This window comes from Haliotis rubra, unplaced genomic scaffold (genome assembly GCF_003918875.1).
Source record: "Haliotis rubra isolate DU_JTF1 unplaced genomic scaffold, ASM391887v1 Scf62, whole genome shotgun sequence".
NCBI classification, from domain to species: domain Eukaryota; kingdom Metazoa; phylum Mollusca; class Gastropoda; order Lepetellida; family Haliotidae; genus Haliotis; species Haliotis rubra.
Window position 1 is genome coordinate 1,074,000 of NW_025767324.1, and position 17,505 is coordinate 1,091,504.

At 39.3% G+C, this 17,505-nt stretch overlaps 2 protein-coding genes across 2 annotated transcripts in view; one reads left to right on the forward strand and one right to left on the reverse strand.

Moving 5' to 3' along the window:
* The window catches only part of LOC124256157 (cleavage and polyadenylation specificity factor subunit 3-like), a 28,161-nt gene extending 24,447 nt beyond the window's left edge, over window positions 1–3,714 (reverse strand). Inside the window, 4 exon segments of the mRNA XM_046690114.1 lie at window positions 711–839; window positions 1,307–1,404; window positions 2,282–2,345; window positions 3,622–3,714. Of these exon segments, the coding sequence (XP_046546070.1) occupies window positions 711–839; window positions 1,307–1,404; window positions 2,282–2,345; window positions 3,622–3,692 (362 nt within the window). The 5' untranslated portion in view covers window positions 3,693–3,714.
* A 149-nt stretch (window positions 3,715–3,863) lies between these two features.
* LOC124256154 (peptide chain release factor 1-like, mitochondrial) lies at window positions 3,864–14,471 on the forward strand. Its single transcript, XM_046690111.1, is given in 9 exon segments — window positions 3,864–3,992; window positions 5,303–5,963; window positions 6,574–6,656; window positions 7,697–7,880; window positions 11,391–11,554; window positions 12,563–12,680; window positions 13,473–13,548; window positions 14,157–14,226; window positions 14,228–14,471. Coding segments are annotated over 8 exon segments (1,155 nt in total). The 5' UTR covers window positions 3,864–3,992; window positions 5,303–5,731; the 3' UTR covers window positions 14,456–14,471.
* Window positions 14,472–17,505: the final 3,034 nt, after the last annotated feature.

Genomic DNA, 17,505 nt, shown 5'->3' on the forward strand with positions numbered 1-17,505 from the left:
AATACAGTTTTCGCTCTACCGCCATGTAATAAAGCACACTTTCGCCCTGAACTAAAACTTCAAAATGTTACCAGCCTAAAATGGATTTAACCAGACCAAATATGGTGAATTTACTCAGATGTATAGAACATCTAAAATGTTTACCAGACCAACGGGCTGACTAGCTGTAAAGTTAGATCGTCCGTCAGAAATCTAGCCCATCTCAGGCGGTTGGATGGGCCTTATTTCATACAAGCGTCCCCGTACTTTAACTATAATAGTTCAGGGCGAAAGTGTGCTTTATTACACTATACATGGTGGTAGAGCCAACTGTATATCTTAAATACTGGAGTAGTAACTTTGAGTAAACAAATAAAAAACAAAAGAAAAAAAAATTTCATGTCACTTGTGACTTATGCATGGTTTACCAACAAAACAGGATTCTAAACATAATTTAGAAGCAGTAACAAAATAAAGAAAGATGCAACTTTGTGTTATGTGTGTAACGTAAAGCTTTAATTCACAATAGTTTACGCAAGATATCATCAATGTACACAATTTTCACATCAATAATCATAAGTAATTTTCCCCATTCCAATTATCGTTTTTTCAGGCAGCTCTAGGTCCTTGCTGTTTCAGAAACAAGTTATTAATGGCTTTAAGATGTCTCATTACATTTCCAATAATCTCAGATAATTTTCTCATTCATTAACTGTAAAAACAACACATACCTGACTTTCACATAATCTGATAGAAGCCATCGGTATATGGCTTTTGAGGCATGTGTCATGAAGCACCGACCTTTGAACCCTGTCTTCTCCAGGAAGTATGGTAAGGCTCCACAGTGATCCAAGTGGAAACTGGAAAGCAACAGATGTTCAATGAACATGAAGGGGAGTCAATGAGTAAAATGAGGATTTTTACGGAGAAGCATGTACAATGAATGTATTATGACCCCCAATAAAATTTATGTACAAAGTAAGTGACTCAAAGTGATAACCATCCTACCTGCCAAGAACAAAATGGGTGACCCCCCTCTCAACATCATCATCACCCTCACTAGCCATAAATTATGAACAGTCCCTAAAAAGTGTCTGATGGGATCAGGTGATCAGACTCGCTGACTTAGTTCATGTGAGTTGGGTTTCTTTACTTATTTTTACTACTTTTTGTTTCATCAAAACAGAAACATGTTTCAGTGTTGGGGAGTTGGCAGATATGTAAACAAAAGTTTTAAAAAGCAGCCTGGCCTTAACCTTAACATTGTGTCTCGATGGCGATGGGTCAGAGTAGCCTAAATATATTCAGACACAACCTTGACACTTACTGACTGATGAGGAGCAGGTCTATTTCCTCCACATCCACCATGTCAAGAAACGGCAGTGACGCATAGCCGTTCATTCCAGGGTGGATCCCACAGTCCAGCTGAAACCACAACTCTCATGCTAAACTGTCCAATTTGAACAAAGTGATGAATGAAACAACTGATCACACACTTCATATATGGAAAGAGTGAGTGAGTGAGAGAGAGTTTAATTTTACGCTGTTTCTAGCAATATTCCAGCAATATCACGGCGGGGAACACCAGAAATGGGCTTCACACATTGTACCCATGTGGGGAATCGAACCCGGGTCTTTGGCGTGACAAGTGAACGCTTTAACCACTAGGCTACCCCACCGTCCCTATATGGAAAGACAAAGCATAACTAAACAAACACTGATAACAAGATAAAACATTATTGACACAGACGGTGTTATTAAAATTCTCTGTCTTGTCTATAGAAACATCATCAGTTTGCATTAAGAATCACTTTACACCAGACTATGATCAGCATTTCTGTTTATGCATTGCTCTTTACACCACAAAGTAATATAAGAAAACTGCAGCCTGTTAGATAGATCTATATATACATGTGAGCAATAGTGCATACTGTCAAAGTACCATGACACAAAAATTAACTGAGTGACCAAGTCCGACCAACCGTTCTATTTAAATCACATTTTAACATTTATGGGTTACTGGAAAAGATCCCGTGAAGATCCAGGTTAGAACTGATCTTCAGTAACCCATGTTTGTCGTAAGAGGCCACTAACGGGATCGGGTGGTCAGGCTCGCTGACTTGGTTGACACATATCATCGTATCCCAATTGCGTAGATCGATCCTCATGCTGTTGATCACTGGATTGTCTGGTCCAGACTCGATTATAAACTAAACTCACTCACTCATTAGTTAGTTTTGCCCTGCTGTTAGCAAGATGTTAGGGAAACAACTCTACAGTTAAAAGGTAAGTTTCTATTTACCATTATAGTTTTTCCCTTGAACTCCATGATGTGACATGATCGCCCAACCTCTTGACCAGCTCCTCTGAAAAGGAAGTTCTGAATTACAGGTATTGTACTTCTTCAGTACAATATTTGCAAATTTTAGTTTCAGTGCAAGTGGACAGGTGTTTTCGAGCCATTGTTAGTTACCGGTAATCTGGCTCGAATTTACATAATACAATGTATATCACGTATTGGTTTGGATCTTATTGCTAGTTATTTCCAGTCCTAATGCATCATCTTGTATCATGACCCTATGATCTGGACGTAACAATTACTGCGGAAGGATAACAATATATGGATGAACAACTTCTTTATTACACATGTTACAGTGAGAATGATATTTCAGTGTCATTTCTAACACCGTTATGACTGACTGACTGAGTTTAGTTTTACGCCGCTTTTAGCATTATTCCAGCAATGTCACGGCGGGGGACACCAGAAATGGGCTTCACACATTTTTCCCATGTGGGGATTCGAACCCGGTCTTTGGCGTGACGAGCCAACGCTTTAACCACTAAGCTACCCCACGGCCCCAAACACCGTTATGAAGCAAGTGATGATGAATTGCTTGAATATGGTGTTAGAACCTACACCGAAACGTCACTCTCACTGTAATAGAGATGTTGTTCACCCCTATAGTTATCCTTCCTTACTGCTCCAACTTCTAAATGTTCTTTAGTCATGATATGGCTGAAATATTGCCGATGTGACTATACATTTGAACTCGTTCACTCTCACTCTACATGTTCTAAATGTCTCTCAAAGAGTAAAAATTTCTGTTAAATTACAAGGTTTGCCAGTTACAAACCCAATTTTCAATAATGACCAAGTAGATGTGATAATAACAAGTTCCGAGAAAAACTCCAGAAAGTACATCCAGAAAGTGGTGAGTGGAATAGGGGTTACTGTACTACCAAATAGATCAGTATTAGAAGCCCATATTTATTTTGTCAGTGAGTTCACCAAGAATTTTATCTACAAAGTATCACAAGTTTTTACGACCTCACCTACAGCCCAATGTGGGGTAAAAATTAAGCAAATTATCTATCGAATCTTGTTCAAGTGTGGTATTAATCAAGCCTTTCTCTTGGGTTCACTTCTGGTTTCGTTCACTGTTATTCTAAACAGCATTTGAAGAAGGCTGCACAAGGTATGGCCGCCCATGCCCATGATCATGGTGATGTTTATGAAGTTCACAAAGACGCATGGTCAGCTCACGATGTGGCATCTATAAATCATGATTTATCGTTTACATCTTTGTTCTTCTTTCATTATTACATCAAACCTAAGACATGGACATAAAAGTAAGAACTAACAGAGGTCTAATAATGAGCTGTTCGCTCTCTTCAGCCGGTACTTGACTCTCGGATTTTCGTTTTGACGCCATTTCTAACCGGATACGGAAAAGATTCGTGGTTTAACCGGGAACATCTTTATGTCACTTTCCAAATAATTCACTTTCATATATCTAAACCTAACATGGAAATGTAGTGTTTGAACAACAAGTCAGTTAGCAAAGCTATTTCCTTAGGTGTTTACATTGTATTGTGTTGTATTGCACTGTTTCTTGAGATTTGACGTAAATCTATTTACCCGGTTTTTAAGCAAAACAAAATGGCTGCCCCCATGATTGGAGGCATGTTATGGTATTTGTACTGCTGTCGTGTTTCTTTTGACAGCGAATTCGGTAAGCTGACATGTCTTTTTTGGTCAGTTCAGCATGACACCAGGCTGAAATGGGTGAAAATCTTACCCAATTTATTATGCAATATCTGTTTGAAGTTTGACCTAAATTCCATACTACAGTGGCAACGTGCTTTTTATTTTAAAAATATTTTCATTCCCATTTTTTTACAGAAAACTTACAATCAGTAGAAAGAATGTATATTTGAATTATATGTTATTGTGTTTGTTTGCATATCATTTGTAAAAAATGACACTTGCTGTGACTAAAATGGTAACTTGTTTGTTGTTTAATGCCTCAATCAGAAACATTCCAGCGGTATGACAGCAGTTTGGACCATCTGATCAAGTGATTAACATCATAATCTTCAGTCTGTGAAAGTCAGTTATGATAAGGGACCGTTCATAATATGGCTAGGGGGGTTAGGGTGGGGGATGGGTGGGTGGGTGCACAGGCCCTCGTGTCTTTGCGAGGACTAAAGATTTTATAAAATATATACAAAAATTTGAGATAACCCCGACTGGAAATGCTTCACAGCATAATACATTATGACAAGGCCGGACACTTCGGTGCACCCTACCCGACTTCTTTGCCAATCGCTACGCTACGCATACAATCGATTAAAACTTAATGTAAACATAATCATGGGTGATTGGCCTATCGAGCACCACTCATGACACCTACCAATTCTTTATTGTTATTTCTGCAAGTCGATTGAAACCCTATTTTGACTCTCAACTAAACGATCTTGACACAAATGGCTGATGATATGTCCACACAAACGGGTGTGTGGTCGAAGCAAGCAGAAATAACAATAAAGAATTGGTTAGTGTCATGAGTGGTGCTCGATAGGCCAATCATCCATGATTATGTTTCCATTAAGTTTTAATCGATTGTATGCGATGGTAGCGTAGCGATCGGCAAAGCAATCGGGTGGGGTGCACCAAAGTGTCCGGCCTTGTCATGATGTATTGTACTGTGAAGCATTTCGAGTCAGGGGTCATCTCAAAAACAATATTTTTTAAATCATTAATCCTCGCAAAGACACGAGGGCCTGTGGGTGGGTGATGATGTTTTCTTTTGAGAAGCATGTACAATGTAAGAGACTACACCCCACCCCACCCCCCCCACCCCCACCCCACCCCCACACACTCACCGTCGCCATGTACAAAATCACTGACATCCAACCCGCTTACTATATTTTTTAGCAATATTTTTTTAGTATTTATGCATACAAAATTGCAGACCCCCACATGTTTAGGTCATGTATTAACTCATGATAAAACTTTACTTAGTTAAATGATATGTTTCAGATCTCCATCAAGAAGAATCCACCTGATTAAGCAAAAGAAAGCTGAAAATGGCTGCCTCATTGAACAAAGGAACCACTTCTTTTATTAAGCGTCTGTATTCCTCATTATGTTGGCAAGGAAGACAAAGTCCAAAGAGAAGCTGTACAAAACAGAACAATCTTTGTTCAAGAAAATATTCCATCTGTTCCATCAATGGCAATATGTCATTTTGTCAATATCGGGCAATATGTCAAGTGAAACATGTACTCTCTGTGCCATCTGACGGAATGGTATATACTGACAAGAATAATTTGCACTGCTTTGGACCAAACTACGTAGATCAAGTTCTTGCAAGGCATTACCATGCACTTACTCGAGATGTACAGCAGTTGTCAACTAAGTGTATTTTAGATGAAAGTGTTGAAAACATTGTAAGCCACAAGAGGAAATATGCATCAAAAAGAGACAGATTCAGCATTAACTCTAACCACCTCTACTGACGACTATCTTGCTAGTTTAGATAATGAGTATGACAAACTGACGTCTGCTCTTGCCAGCCAAGATGTCCAGTCTTCTAAGGACAAGAATCTACGTCTGCAGGAGTTGTCGCCTGTTGTGTCAGTATTCAGGGACATTCAACAGAAGTATTCAGAGGTGACAGAACTGGATAGCTTGTTATCAGGTACAGAGGTAGGGCGAAACATGCACCTGACAATATTGCACATGAAACTAACATTTTCGATAGTACTGGATATGTATTAATCAGTACTTGAAGGTCACAGTACTTGAAGGTCACAGGCCTTTACTACAAAAACTAAAGTACAGTTTAGTTGCAAAGAGAATAAAATACAGCATTTTTTAACAATAGCAGTTTTAACAGAACTGAAGTAAATAAATTATAAATATGAAGATAATCTTGATCGTTTATGGACTTATAACTTATTAGTGGGAAAGGTTGGAAGAAAGCGTCATCCCAAAAATGTACATGTGTTAGGGGTGGGTATGGGATCCATCCAAATGTTTGTGAAAGAGTTAAATGAAAAAAATTAAAGTTAGTTTTCCAAATGGGAAATAGTTTGATGTTGCTAAATATGACTAAATGCAATGTGCTGGTGGTATAAGAAGTCCTCTTATTTTATTTCAAATTCAACAATCCTTAATCTTTTCAATGTTTAGGATATGTCTGATTGAGGAGTCGTAATGTTTCGTTCCTATAGTAGGCAGCTGATTAACAGTTTTCTGGAACATGCAACCACATAACTTCCCTTTGAAAACAAAACTTTTACTTACAGGGTCTGATGATACCGAGATGGTTGCCATGGCAACAAGAGAGAAGCATGAGCTTCTTGAAGATATTAAGGATAAGGAGAATGGGGTATGGTAACCATGACAACAGCTGTGGTAGATAGGAATGACAAGTCTTTTTGGATGATCAACTTCTTTATTGTACAATAGCAACGTTTTGGTATAGATACTAGTACTTACTAGTATATCGTTTTCATGCTTGAGTGAGTGAGTTGGGTTTTAAGCCGCTTTTAGCAATATTCCAACAATATCAAGGCGAAGGACACCCGAAATGGGCTTCACACATTGTACCCATGTGGTGGAATCGGATGGGTACATGAAGGGTCATGAAGGTGGTAAAAGTCTTGGACATTCACCACTTCCTTCATGCCTGAAGATGACACAATTACTACTGTTAAAAATGGCAATGAACATGATAAACCCACTCCAAATCAATTCAGAATTGCTGTAAATGATTTTGTGAGACATAAAAATGTCTGCATGCTTGAATCAGATCTCTATAGAAATACAGGTACGCAAGTTGAATAATATAGATTTATGATGCGTATATGTATGCAAGCAAATAAAACATGTGGTTACAGCCGAGAGAGCAGTTATTATGTGAAGTGTTTGACAAAGAGTAGGAGGTTCACACACCGTACCTGGATCTTCCAATGAACAAACTAGTACACAGCTTGAGGCCTGCTTACATTTTTGCCATTGCTGTTAGGACTTTGTGACATGGGATAGCCTGGTGGTTAAAGCATTTGCTCTTCACGCCGAAGACCTGTGTTCGATTCCCGACATGGGCACAATGTGTGAAGCCCATTTCTGGTGACAACAGCCGTGATATTGCTGGAATATTGCTAAAAGCGGCATAACACTAAACTCATCCACTCACTTTGTGAAACAGTGGGGCGGTGGGGTAGCCTAATGGTTAAAGCGTTGGCTCGTCACGCCGAAGACCCGGGTTCGAATCCTCACATGGGTACAATGTGTGACGCCCATTCCTGGTGTCCCCCGCCGTGATGTTGCTGGAATATTGCTAAAAGCGGCGTAAAACCAAACTCAGTCAGTCAGTTGTGAAACAGTCCAGTGGTGTTCATGGAGTTATCTCCCTTCCTATTACAGCTTCTTTTGATGTTGGCTGGCGAATCAAGTGTGGACAAAAACGACATCATACTGGAGGTGTCAGCTGGGGTCGGGGGTCAGGAAGCCATGTTGTTCACCGGCGAGATGTTCAGCATGTATGAGAACTATGCACAATTCAAGGGCTGGGCCTTCCAAATAATCGACTATGAACGCAGTGAAATAGGTAAAACCACAATATCCTACTCGTTATTCAAGGATATATTTATTCCCCTATCAGGTTAATAATACCTTCAGTTCATACATAATAAAAATAATAAGTCATCTTCTATAGCGCACAGTCTCCAAACACCCAGTGATTGCTCGCGGCGCTTAATCAGAGTCTGATTCTTATTACCCCGGATAACCCAAGCAGCCTGTTAAGCGCTAGAAGGTTATAGTCACATGACATTTTCCAACCGGGTACCCATTTTCTGCTGGGTGAACAGAGGCAATTTGAACAAACTGACTTGCCTAAGGTGAGACCACATGCATCACATGTGCTTCGTTGTGGGGCAGGACTGAAATCCTAGAAACTCTCAGGAGTCAAGCTGCAAAACACGGTCACCCATCCAAGGATTGTCCGAGTTCGATGTTGCTTAACTTCAACTGATTTGTGACCTGAGCACTGTGCACAGGACCATGCGCCACCATTAGTAAAATAGATTTGAAGCCCATTTTCGGTGTCCCCCAGCGTGATGTTGCTGGAATATTGCTAAAAGCGGAGTAAAACCATACTCACTCACTCACTGATTTAACTATACATACATGCTCCAGTGCAACCTATGACTGACAAATGCAGCCAAATATTTATGTCTAGATACACCATGCATAAATTACAGGTTTTGGCTTTGCCTTACTCTTAATGGTCCCCACTTCACTGACCTCAGCATGCAGTCAATACATGTACCTCTAAGCAGTATTTTCCACACTACACCACCAGCATTTAGGAGGCATTTGTCATGCTCTCCTGAGCATGATTTCATTAAACTGTGCATACTTCAACATCGTGTTCAGTGCTATAGCTTCATCTGTCCCTGAAGTTAACTCACTGTATTAGACATCATGAGACGGCCATTGGTGATTGTATTTATTGAGATAAATTCATGGGACCAGTGTGCAACCTGGTCTTGTGCAACTAGGTTTTGTCTTGTGCAATTAGGTTTTGTCTTGTGCAATTAGGTTTTGTCTTGTGCAACTAGGTTTTGTCTTGTGCAACTAGGTTTTGTCTTGTGTAATTAGGTTTTGTCTTGTGCAACTAGGGTTTTGTCTTGTGTAATTAGGTTTTGTCTTGTGCAACTAGGGTTTGTCTTTGCAACTAGGGTTTGTCTTGTGTAATTAGGTTTTGTCTTTTGCAACTAGGTTTTGTCTTGTGTAATTAGGTTTTGTCTTGTGCAACTAGGGTTTTGGTAATTAGGTTTTGTCTTGTGCAACTAGGTTTTGTCTTGTGTAATTAGGTTTTGTCTTGTGCAACTAGGGTTTGTCTTGTGTAATTAGGTTTTGTCTTGTGCAACTAGGTTTTGTCTTGTGTAATTAGGTTTTGTCTTGTGCAACTAGGTTTTGTCTTGTGTAATTAGGTTTTGTCTTGTGCAACTAGGTTTAACTAGGGTTTGTCTTGTGTAATTAGGTTTTGTCTTGTGCAACTAGGGTTTTGTCTTGTGTAATTAGGTTTTGTCTTGTGCAACTAGGTTTTGTCTTGTGTAATTAGGTTTTGTCTTGTGCAACTAGGGTTTGTCTTGTGTAATTAGGTTTTGTCTTGTGTAATTGTCTTGTGTAATTAGGGTTTTGTCTTGTGTAATTAGGTTTTAGGTCTCTTGTGCAACTAGGTTTTGTCTTGTGTAATTAGGTTTTGTCTCTGTGCAACTAGGTTTTGTCTTGTGTAATTAGGTTTTGTTTTGCAACTTAGTGTAATTAGGTTTTGTCTTGTGCAACTAGGGTTTTGTCTTGTGCAACTAGGGTTTTGGGTCTTGTGTAATTAGGTTTTGTCTTGTGTAATTAGGGTTTTGTCTCAGTGCAATTAGGTTTTTTGTCTTTGTGCAACTAGGTTTTGTCTAGGTTTTGTCTTGTGTAATTAGGTTTTGTCTTGTGCAATTAGGGTTTGTCTTGTGCAACTAGGGTTTTTGTCTTGTGTAATTAGGTTTTGTCTTGTGCAACTAGGTTTTGTCTTGTGTAATTAGGTTTTGTCTTGTGCAACTAGGGTTTGTCTTGTGTAATTAGGTTTTGTCTTGTGTAATTAGGTTTTGTCTTGTGCAACTAGGTTTTGTCTTGTGTAATTAGGTTTTGTCTTGTGCAACTAGGTTTTGTCTTGTGTAATTAGGTTTTGTCTTGTGTAATTAGGTTTTGTCTTGTGTAATTAGGTTTTGTCTTGTGTAATTAGGTTTTGTCTTGTGCAACTAGGTTTTGTCTTGTGTAATTAGGTTTTGTCTTGTGCAACTAGGTTTTGTCTTGTGTAATTAGGTTTTGTCTTGTGCAACTAGGTTTTGTCTTGTGTAATTAGTTTTTGTCTTGTGTAATTAGGTTTTGTCTTGTGCAATTAGGTTTTGTCTTGTGTAACTAGGTTTTGTCTTGTGCAAACTAGGTTTTGTCTTGTGTGTAATTAGGTTTTGTCTTGTGTAATTAGGTTTTGTCTTGTGTAACTAGGTTTTGTCTTTTCTTTGTAATTGTGCCTTTGTGTTTTTGTCTTGTGTAATTAGGTTTTTGTCTTGTGCAATTAGGTTTTGTCTTGTGCAATTAGGTTTTGTCTTGTAGGTTAATTAGGTTTTGTCTTGTTAGTAAACTTTTGTCTTGGCAACTAGGGTTTGTCTTGTGTAATTAGGTTTTGTCTTGTGCAACTAGGGTTTGTCTTGTGTAATTAGGTTTTGTCTTGTGTAGGTTTTGGTCTTGTGTAATTAGGTTTTGTCTTGTGCAACTAGGGTTTTGTCTTGTGTAATTAGGTTTTCTTGTCTTGTGCAACTAGGTTTTGTCTTGTGTAATTAGGTTTTGTCTTGTGTAATTAGGGTTTGTATCTTGTGTAATTAGGGTTTTGTCTTGTGTAACTAGGGTTTTGTCTTGTGTAATTAGGTTTTGTCTTGTGCAACTAGGTTTGTCTTGTGTAATTAGGTGTCTTGTGCAACTAGGGTTTTGTCTTGTGTAATTAGGTTTTGTCTTGTGCAACTAGGTTTTGTCTTGTGCAACTAGGGTTTTGTCTTGTGTAATTAGGGTTTTGTCTTGTGTAACTAGGGTTTTGTCTTGTCTTGTGTAACTAGGTTTTGTCTTGTGCAATTAGGGTTTTGTCTTGTGTAATTAGGTTTTGTCTTGTGTAATTAGGTTTTGTCTTGTGTAATTAGGTTTTGTCTTTTGTGTGCAACTAGGATTTGTCTTGTGTAATTAGGTTTTGTCTTGTGTAATTAGGTTTTGTCTTGTGCAACTAGGATTTGTCTTGTGTAATTAGGTTTTGTCTTGTGTAAATAGGTTTTAATGTCAACATGTACCTGATGCCAGTTAAATCAAATACCCCATATCGTGAACTGCCAGGATTTTTCACAAAATGTTATAAAAACAGAAATAAAGATTTGTTAACTATCCGTTTGCTTGAAAAAACACATCACATCTCTTTACAACTTGACTTGGGCCTCCTGCTTGCTTGTTTGATGAAAATTGTTCCTGTCGTTATCTTCTTTATTTGACCAAATGCCTTTTCTTTGCCTTGTCAATCCAGGGGGTTTGAGACGAGCCTCTGCTGCCATAGAGGGGACGGATGTATTCAAATACCTGAAGTTTGAGGGCGGCGTACACCGGGTTCAGAGAGTCCCACGGACCGAAAAGTCTGGCAGAGTCCACACCAGCACCATGACCGTCGCCATATTGCCACAACCTGATGAGGTACGGGGGAATCGACTCATGATTTGCAGAATACAATTGCATCGTATATACAAACCCTGGCGTCTGTTGATATTGTTCGTATTCCTGCATCTGGGTTGCAGTATTATGATCCTGTCAGTGAGTCATGGTTATTTGGAGTAATAGCTAGTTTGTTGTTTAAAGACACACTCAGCAATATATAGCGGCAGTCTGTAAATAATCAAGTCTGGACCGAACAATCCAGTGATCAACAACAGGAACTTTGATCTACAAAATTGGTATAAGATGACAATGTGTCAACCAGGTCAGTGAGCCTGACCACCCGATCCTGTTAGTCGCCTCTTACGACAAGCATGGGCTACTGAAGACCAATTCTAATCCAGATCTTCTTGGGTCTGCAGAAGGCAATTGCATCATATATACAAACGCTGGTGTGTATTGTTTGTATTCTGCATCTGGGTTGCAGATTTATAGATTTAATCATGTTCCTCTCTGTCAATCATGGCTTTTTAGAATAATAGTAATATATGTAATTTTATAGTGCTAGGCACTATATTCTCAGTGCATGGTCAAAGCATGAAAATTTCTGGACACTATCAGGAGTCAAGCTGCCGAACACAATCATATCTTTGAAGATCTGGGTTAGAATTGTTCTTCAGCAACCCATGCTTGTCATAAGAGGCACTACAGGATTGGGTGGTCAGACTCGCTGGTTGACACAAGTCATATTGCAACTGAGCAGGTCAATGCTCAAGGTGCTGATCACTGGATTGTGATCACTCGATTATTTACAGACTGCCACCATATAGCTGGAATATTGCTGAGTGCGACGCTAAACAACAAACAAAAGAATAAACAAAAAACAGCTATTTTCTGTGATTAAAGATGCTTAACTTCACCTGATTTGTGACCTGTGTATTTTCCAATTCACCTGTATGAAATCAGTTCACAGTTATGAGATCAGAGATGAGCAGTATTGGAGTAGTTAATGTCATGTAATGTTGTAAAAGATATAAATTTCTCGTCCAGATCGATGTTGTGATCCATGCAAAGGACCTTCATGTGGAGACATTCCGTGCGAGTGGAAGCGGGGGCCAGCACGTGAACAACACTGACAGCGCTGTCCGCATCACGCACACTCCAACCAGTAAGTCAACAGCATCAACTGCATCATCTCCATTGGGTAAGGGCGGTGGGGTAGCCTAGTGGTTAAAGCGTTGGCTCGTCACACCGAGGGCGGTGGGGTAGCCTAGTGGTTAAAGCGTTGGCTCGTCACACTGAAGACCCAGGTTCGAATCCCCACATGGGTACAATGTGTGAAGCCCAATTCTGGTGTCCCCCGCCGTGATTTTGCTGGAATATTGCTAAAAGCGGCGTAAAACCAAACTCTGTCAGTCAGTCCATTGGGTAAACATTGTATTGTTAGAATGGCACCATGACTGTGTGTGCTTCTGTTATACGAGCGGGGCGGTGGGGTAGCCTAGTGGTTAAAATGTTCACTTGTCAAGAAGAAGACCTGGGTTCGTTTCCCCACATGGGTACAATGTGTGAACCAAATTTCTGGAATATTCCTAAAAGCGGCGTAAAACTAAACTCACTCACTCACTGTTATAAGGGGATAATTGCAAATACACCACATCAGCATCAACTGTCTTCCAGGAGTGTGTTACCTGTGAAGGTCCGGGGTTAGAATTGACCTTCAGTAACCCATGCTTGTTGTAAGAGGCGACTAACGGGATCGGGTGGTCAGGCTAGCTGACGTGGTTGACAAATGTCATCGGTTCCCAATTGCGCAGGTCAATGCTCATGCTGTTCATCACTGGATTGTCTGGTCCAGACTTGATTATTTACAGACTGCTGCCATATTGCTGGAATATTGCTGAGTGTGGCGTAAAACTAAACTCACTCACTCACTCCAGGAGTGTGCTTGTTCTTTCAGAAACTGTTGCTGAATGTCAATCTGAGAGGTCACAGATTCGAAACCGAGAGATTGCATTGCAGCTCATTAGGTCAAGGTCAGTGAATGTTTTGTTGAAAATCTGCCTGATAAACTAGGAAACACATCAACAGCCTTGGAAATTCACACCAAATCAAGAACTGACCCACAGACCTAAGCTGTACTGAGGGCAAGTTAAAACCAAGGATGACAGTCTTCATTAACTAGAAGCATTTTAGGGGTTCAATTCTGAACCACTTAATGATTCGGATCGGTGCAGTTCCCTAGAGGTTATATTGTGCTGGTCACGTCGAAGACCAAGGTTTAGTTCCCCACATGTGTACAATGTGTGAAGCCCATTTCTGGTGTCACCCGCCATGATATTGCTGGAATATTGCTAAAAGCGGTGTAAAACTACACTCACTCACTCACTTAATGAATCACTTTTGGTGCATATAAAACAGAACCTCTAAAACATAGCTAACTCTTTTGTGTCTTTCAAGCAGAACTAGCTCTGAGGAATTATGAAATAATGTTTTCCATAGTCTATTGGACTAGTGTTAAATGTTTTCAAGGGCTGCATAAATGTCCCTTTCTGAATCTATCCAATATTCCTGGTTGGTGAAGGCAGCAAAGTTTGTTTGATTCTGTTTGTTCAGAAAATTGAAAGAACCATGTCTGTTCCAGAATATACCAGCAGCAGCTGACAGCCCAGATGGCGGAGACCAATGCTTCCAGGAAGCTGCAGATCGGTACCGGGTGGACGGTCCGAGAAGATCCGCACCTATAACTTCCCACAGGACAGAGTGACTGACCACAGACTCGGGGAGAACTGCCACAACATTGACGTCTTCCTCAGCGGAGGCGAGGACCTTGATGATGTCATTGTCAGTCTTATGTGGGACAACAAGCATCAGATTCTTGATGTCATTCTGGAGGATTTCGATAAGAAACGAAAAAAGACCAATAAAGTAAAGATTACATAGATTCTCATGAAGTCGAGTTTGGTGTGTGTTGTGTTTGTTTTTTCTCAATCTGACTAAAAATGAGATATTCTGCTTCAGTTATGAACCTGTCTGTGTGAAGATCTCAGGACACCATCTTAAAAGATTGCTTTAGATGAAGCCTCCCTGAACTTTGGCTGCCATGTCTGAGTGTATTTCTAGTTGGTTGGATGGTAACACCACACTCAGCAACTTCCAGCAATATGGAAATAATCGAGTCAGGACCAGACAATCCAGTGATCAACAACATGAGCATCGTTCTACACAATTTGGATCGATGAAATGTGTCATCCAAGTCAGGGAGCCTGACCACCCGATCCCAAGATCCGGGTTAGAACTGGTCTTTAGTAACCAATGTTTGTTGTAAGGGGCGACTAACGGGATCGGGTGGTCAGGCTCCCGGACTTGGTTGACACATGTCATCGTATCCCAATTGTGTAGATCGATGCTCTTGCTGTTGATCACTGGATTGTCTGGTCCAGACTCGATTATTTGCAGACTACTGCCATATAGCTGGAATATTGCTGAGTGTGGCGTTAAACAAACAACCAACCACACCAATCACCTTCATTGTCATGATATACAAATTAACCATGCTGGTATAAATGCCTGGCTTGCTCTTGCCAAGAAATTTAGAAGCTTTAGCAATAACTGGTTGAATAGAAAGTTCACCTAATTTGACTGACCTCTTATGGACGTGAACTTAGATTTTCACAGAGAGACATGTCATGATCCAGTAAAAGGCTTGAATGAGATTGGTCCTCGTGCTTTAACTATAATAGTTCAGGGCAAAAGTGTGCTTTATTACACTATACATGGTGGTAGAGCGAACTGTATTTCTTAAATATCACCTGAAAAATAGTTACAAAGGTATATGTGTTTTATTAACATTATTATTTAACTTAAATTTAATTTGTATAAGGTGATCACCACATTTTTATCTCTCCCTCTGTTAACCTCTTGCATTAATTCGCTTTTACTATAATATACTTAAAAATGTGAACGTCTCAGACTACGTGTACAAAAAGTATTTATTTATGTTTCCATGGTTAAGATTGTTGGACATTTGTGAATAAACTCCTGATAATCTGATGATGTGTGTGATATGATACTGTTATCGACTGATGCATATTTTGCAGAAAATTATGCCTTTTCTGAATCATGACATTGATGACTTACCTGTCATGATGACAATATGGAGTCCCTGAAACAACTGGGAAAGCTGTAGAGCTTTACAAACAGCTGCAACAGTTCTAGAGAACTGCAGATATACATGCTCTAGCGATGGGGTCAATCTAGTCGGTAAAGGTACACTCACAACATCCTTTCCATTGACCACATGGATGCATTGTGTGAAACCCACTTCATAGTTTGGAAAGTCTCTTTGTATTTCATACATAAATCCCTACATTATTGATTATTTATATTACTCATTCTAGTAAAAGCCCATTCCATATCAAACTGAGTTGATGTATTTTCGACTGTACTACTCATTTATGAGGGACGTGTTTCTATCTACATTGAATAACTCTTTTAAACATGTACATTTGTAATTGAATTTATGTTTTTACTGTTTTACAAATAGTCTGTTGTGTCTTCAATTCCTACTCTACATACATCAGGATATAAATGACAAAACTTATGTCCTAGTTCGGTATGTATGTAATAATGTTATGTTATCTTTGTCATAGAGATTAATACGAAAATAAATACAATAATACATAGATCATTCAAAACTAATGTAACTAGATATTGGGGAAATCCTGCGACCATTTAGTCTTGTTGGGGGTTAGGTCAGAGTGCATGATATCTTCGGAAGATGGAAGATGTTATGCTGTGATATATATGTTCCTTTCTTCAGTGCGATTAAAATAGCTTTCGTTCAATCAGGATTGTATAATATCAAACAACGCTTGGCCCATTTATGTAATAAAACCAAATCTGGGATTCGGAATCATTGCACTACATCGCGAAGAAGCCCCATGTGATATTTCATCTGCAAATAGTCTTGTAGTAGGACGAACGTTAACTACTATGTCATTAACAATAAAAAGAGAAGGGCCTAAGGCTGACCCTTGGGGGATTCCACGCTGTAGGTGTCTTAGCTGCAGTTAGAAACACACTGATTACGACTATTTATGTAACGTAAACGCCATTCTAGCAATGGCCCTTTTATACCATAGCTTTCCAGGTAATAAACGATCCGTTTATGTCACAAAGGCCAAAGCATTATACAGCAATATACCATACAAATGTAGTCACTATTGCTTAATGGTGCATATATACTACCCATCAAAAGTTTAGACTCACTAGTGTAAATGTAGCCACTTACTTCAGTCAACTGTTCTGAACTAGATTTTACAAAACTTCCATTCAGTTTAAAGGTACTGTTTACACATGAACTGATGTGTTGTAAAACAAATTCGTGACCTTGAAAAGATTATTGTCATGAGTTAAATAAATGATGAAACTGAGTGAAAATTGGCGAATTCTGACCAAAATTTTACACCAAAACGCAGCTGTTCACATCAGAGACCATTTAATATTATATATTATGATCTATTATATGGTCTCTCTTCACATGCACGATATTTGCACATGCTTTCAGCAATTTGATGCATGATCCTCATGCAATTCATCTGCATAAAGTTTGCAGTTAGTTCCCCCAAGTTAGTGGAGAAATTCATCTTCGAAGTAACTCTGTATATGTACTGGGAGTATATATGCACACACACACACACACACACACACACACACACGATGATAATTGTATAATTGTTCGGTCACTTGATTTCCTAACACAATTAAGAAGGGATATCTCCCTGAACTTCAACGCAATAGGATTGTCAACCGCTTCTATTATTGGGGGATGTTGTGTTTAGTACATGTTTAGTCTGTGAAACGATACCTCATTTCATTTGTTGAGCTTTAAAGAACGTACTGACATCACTGTAATGTGTGTACGACACATAACGATGTATACATAGCAGAATCATTACTGCACACCATACAAGCACGCGCATACGCACGCC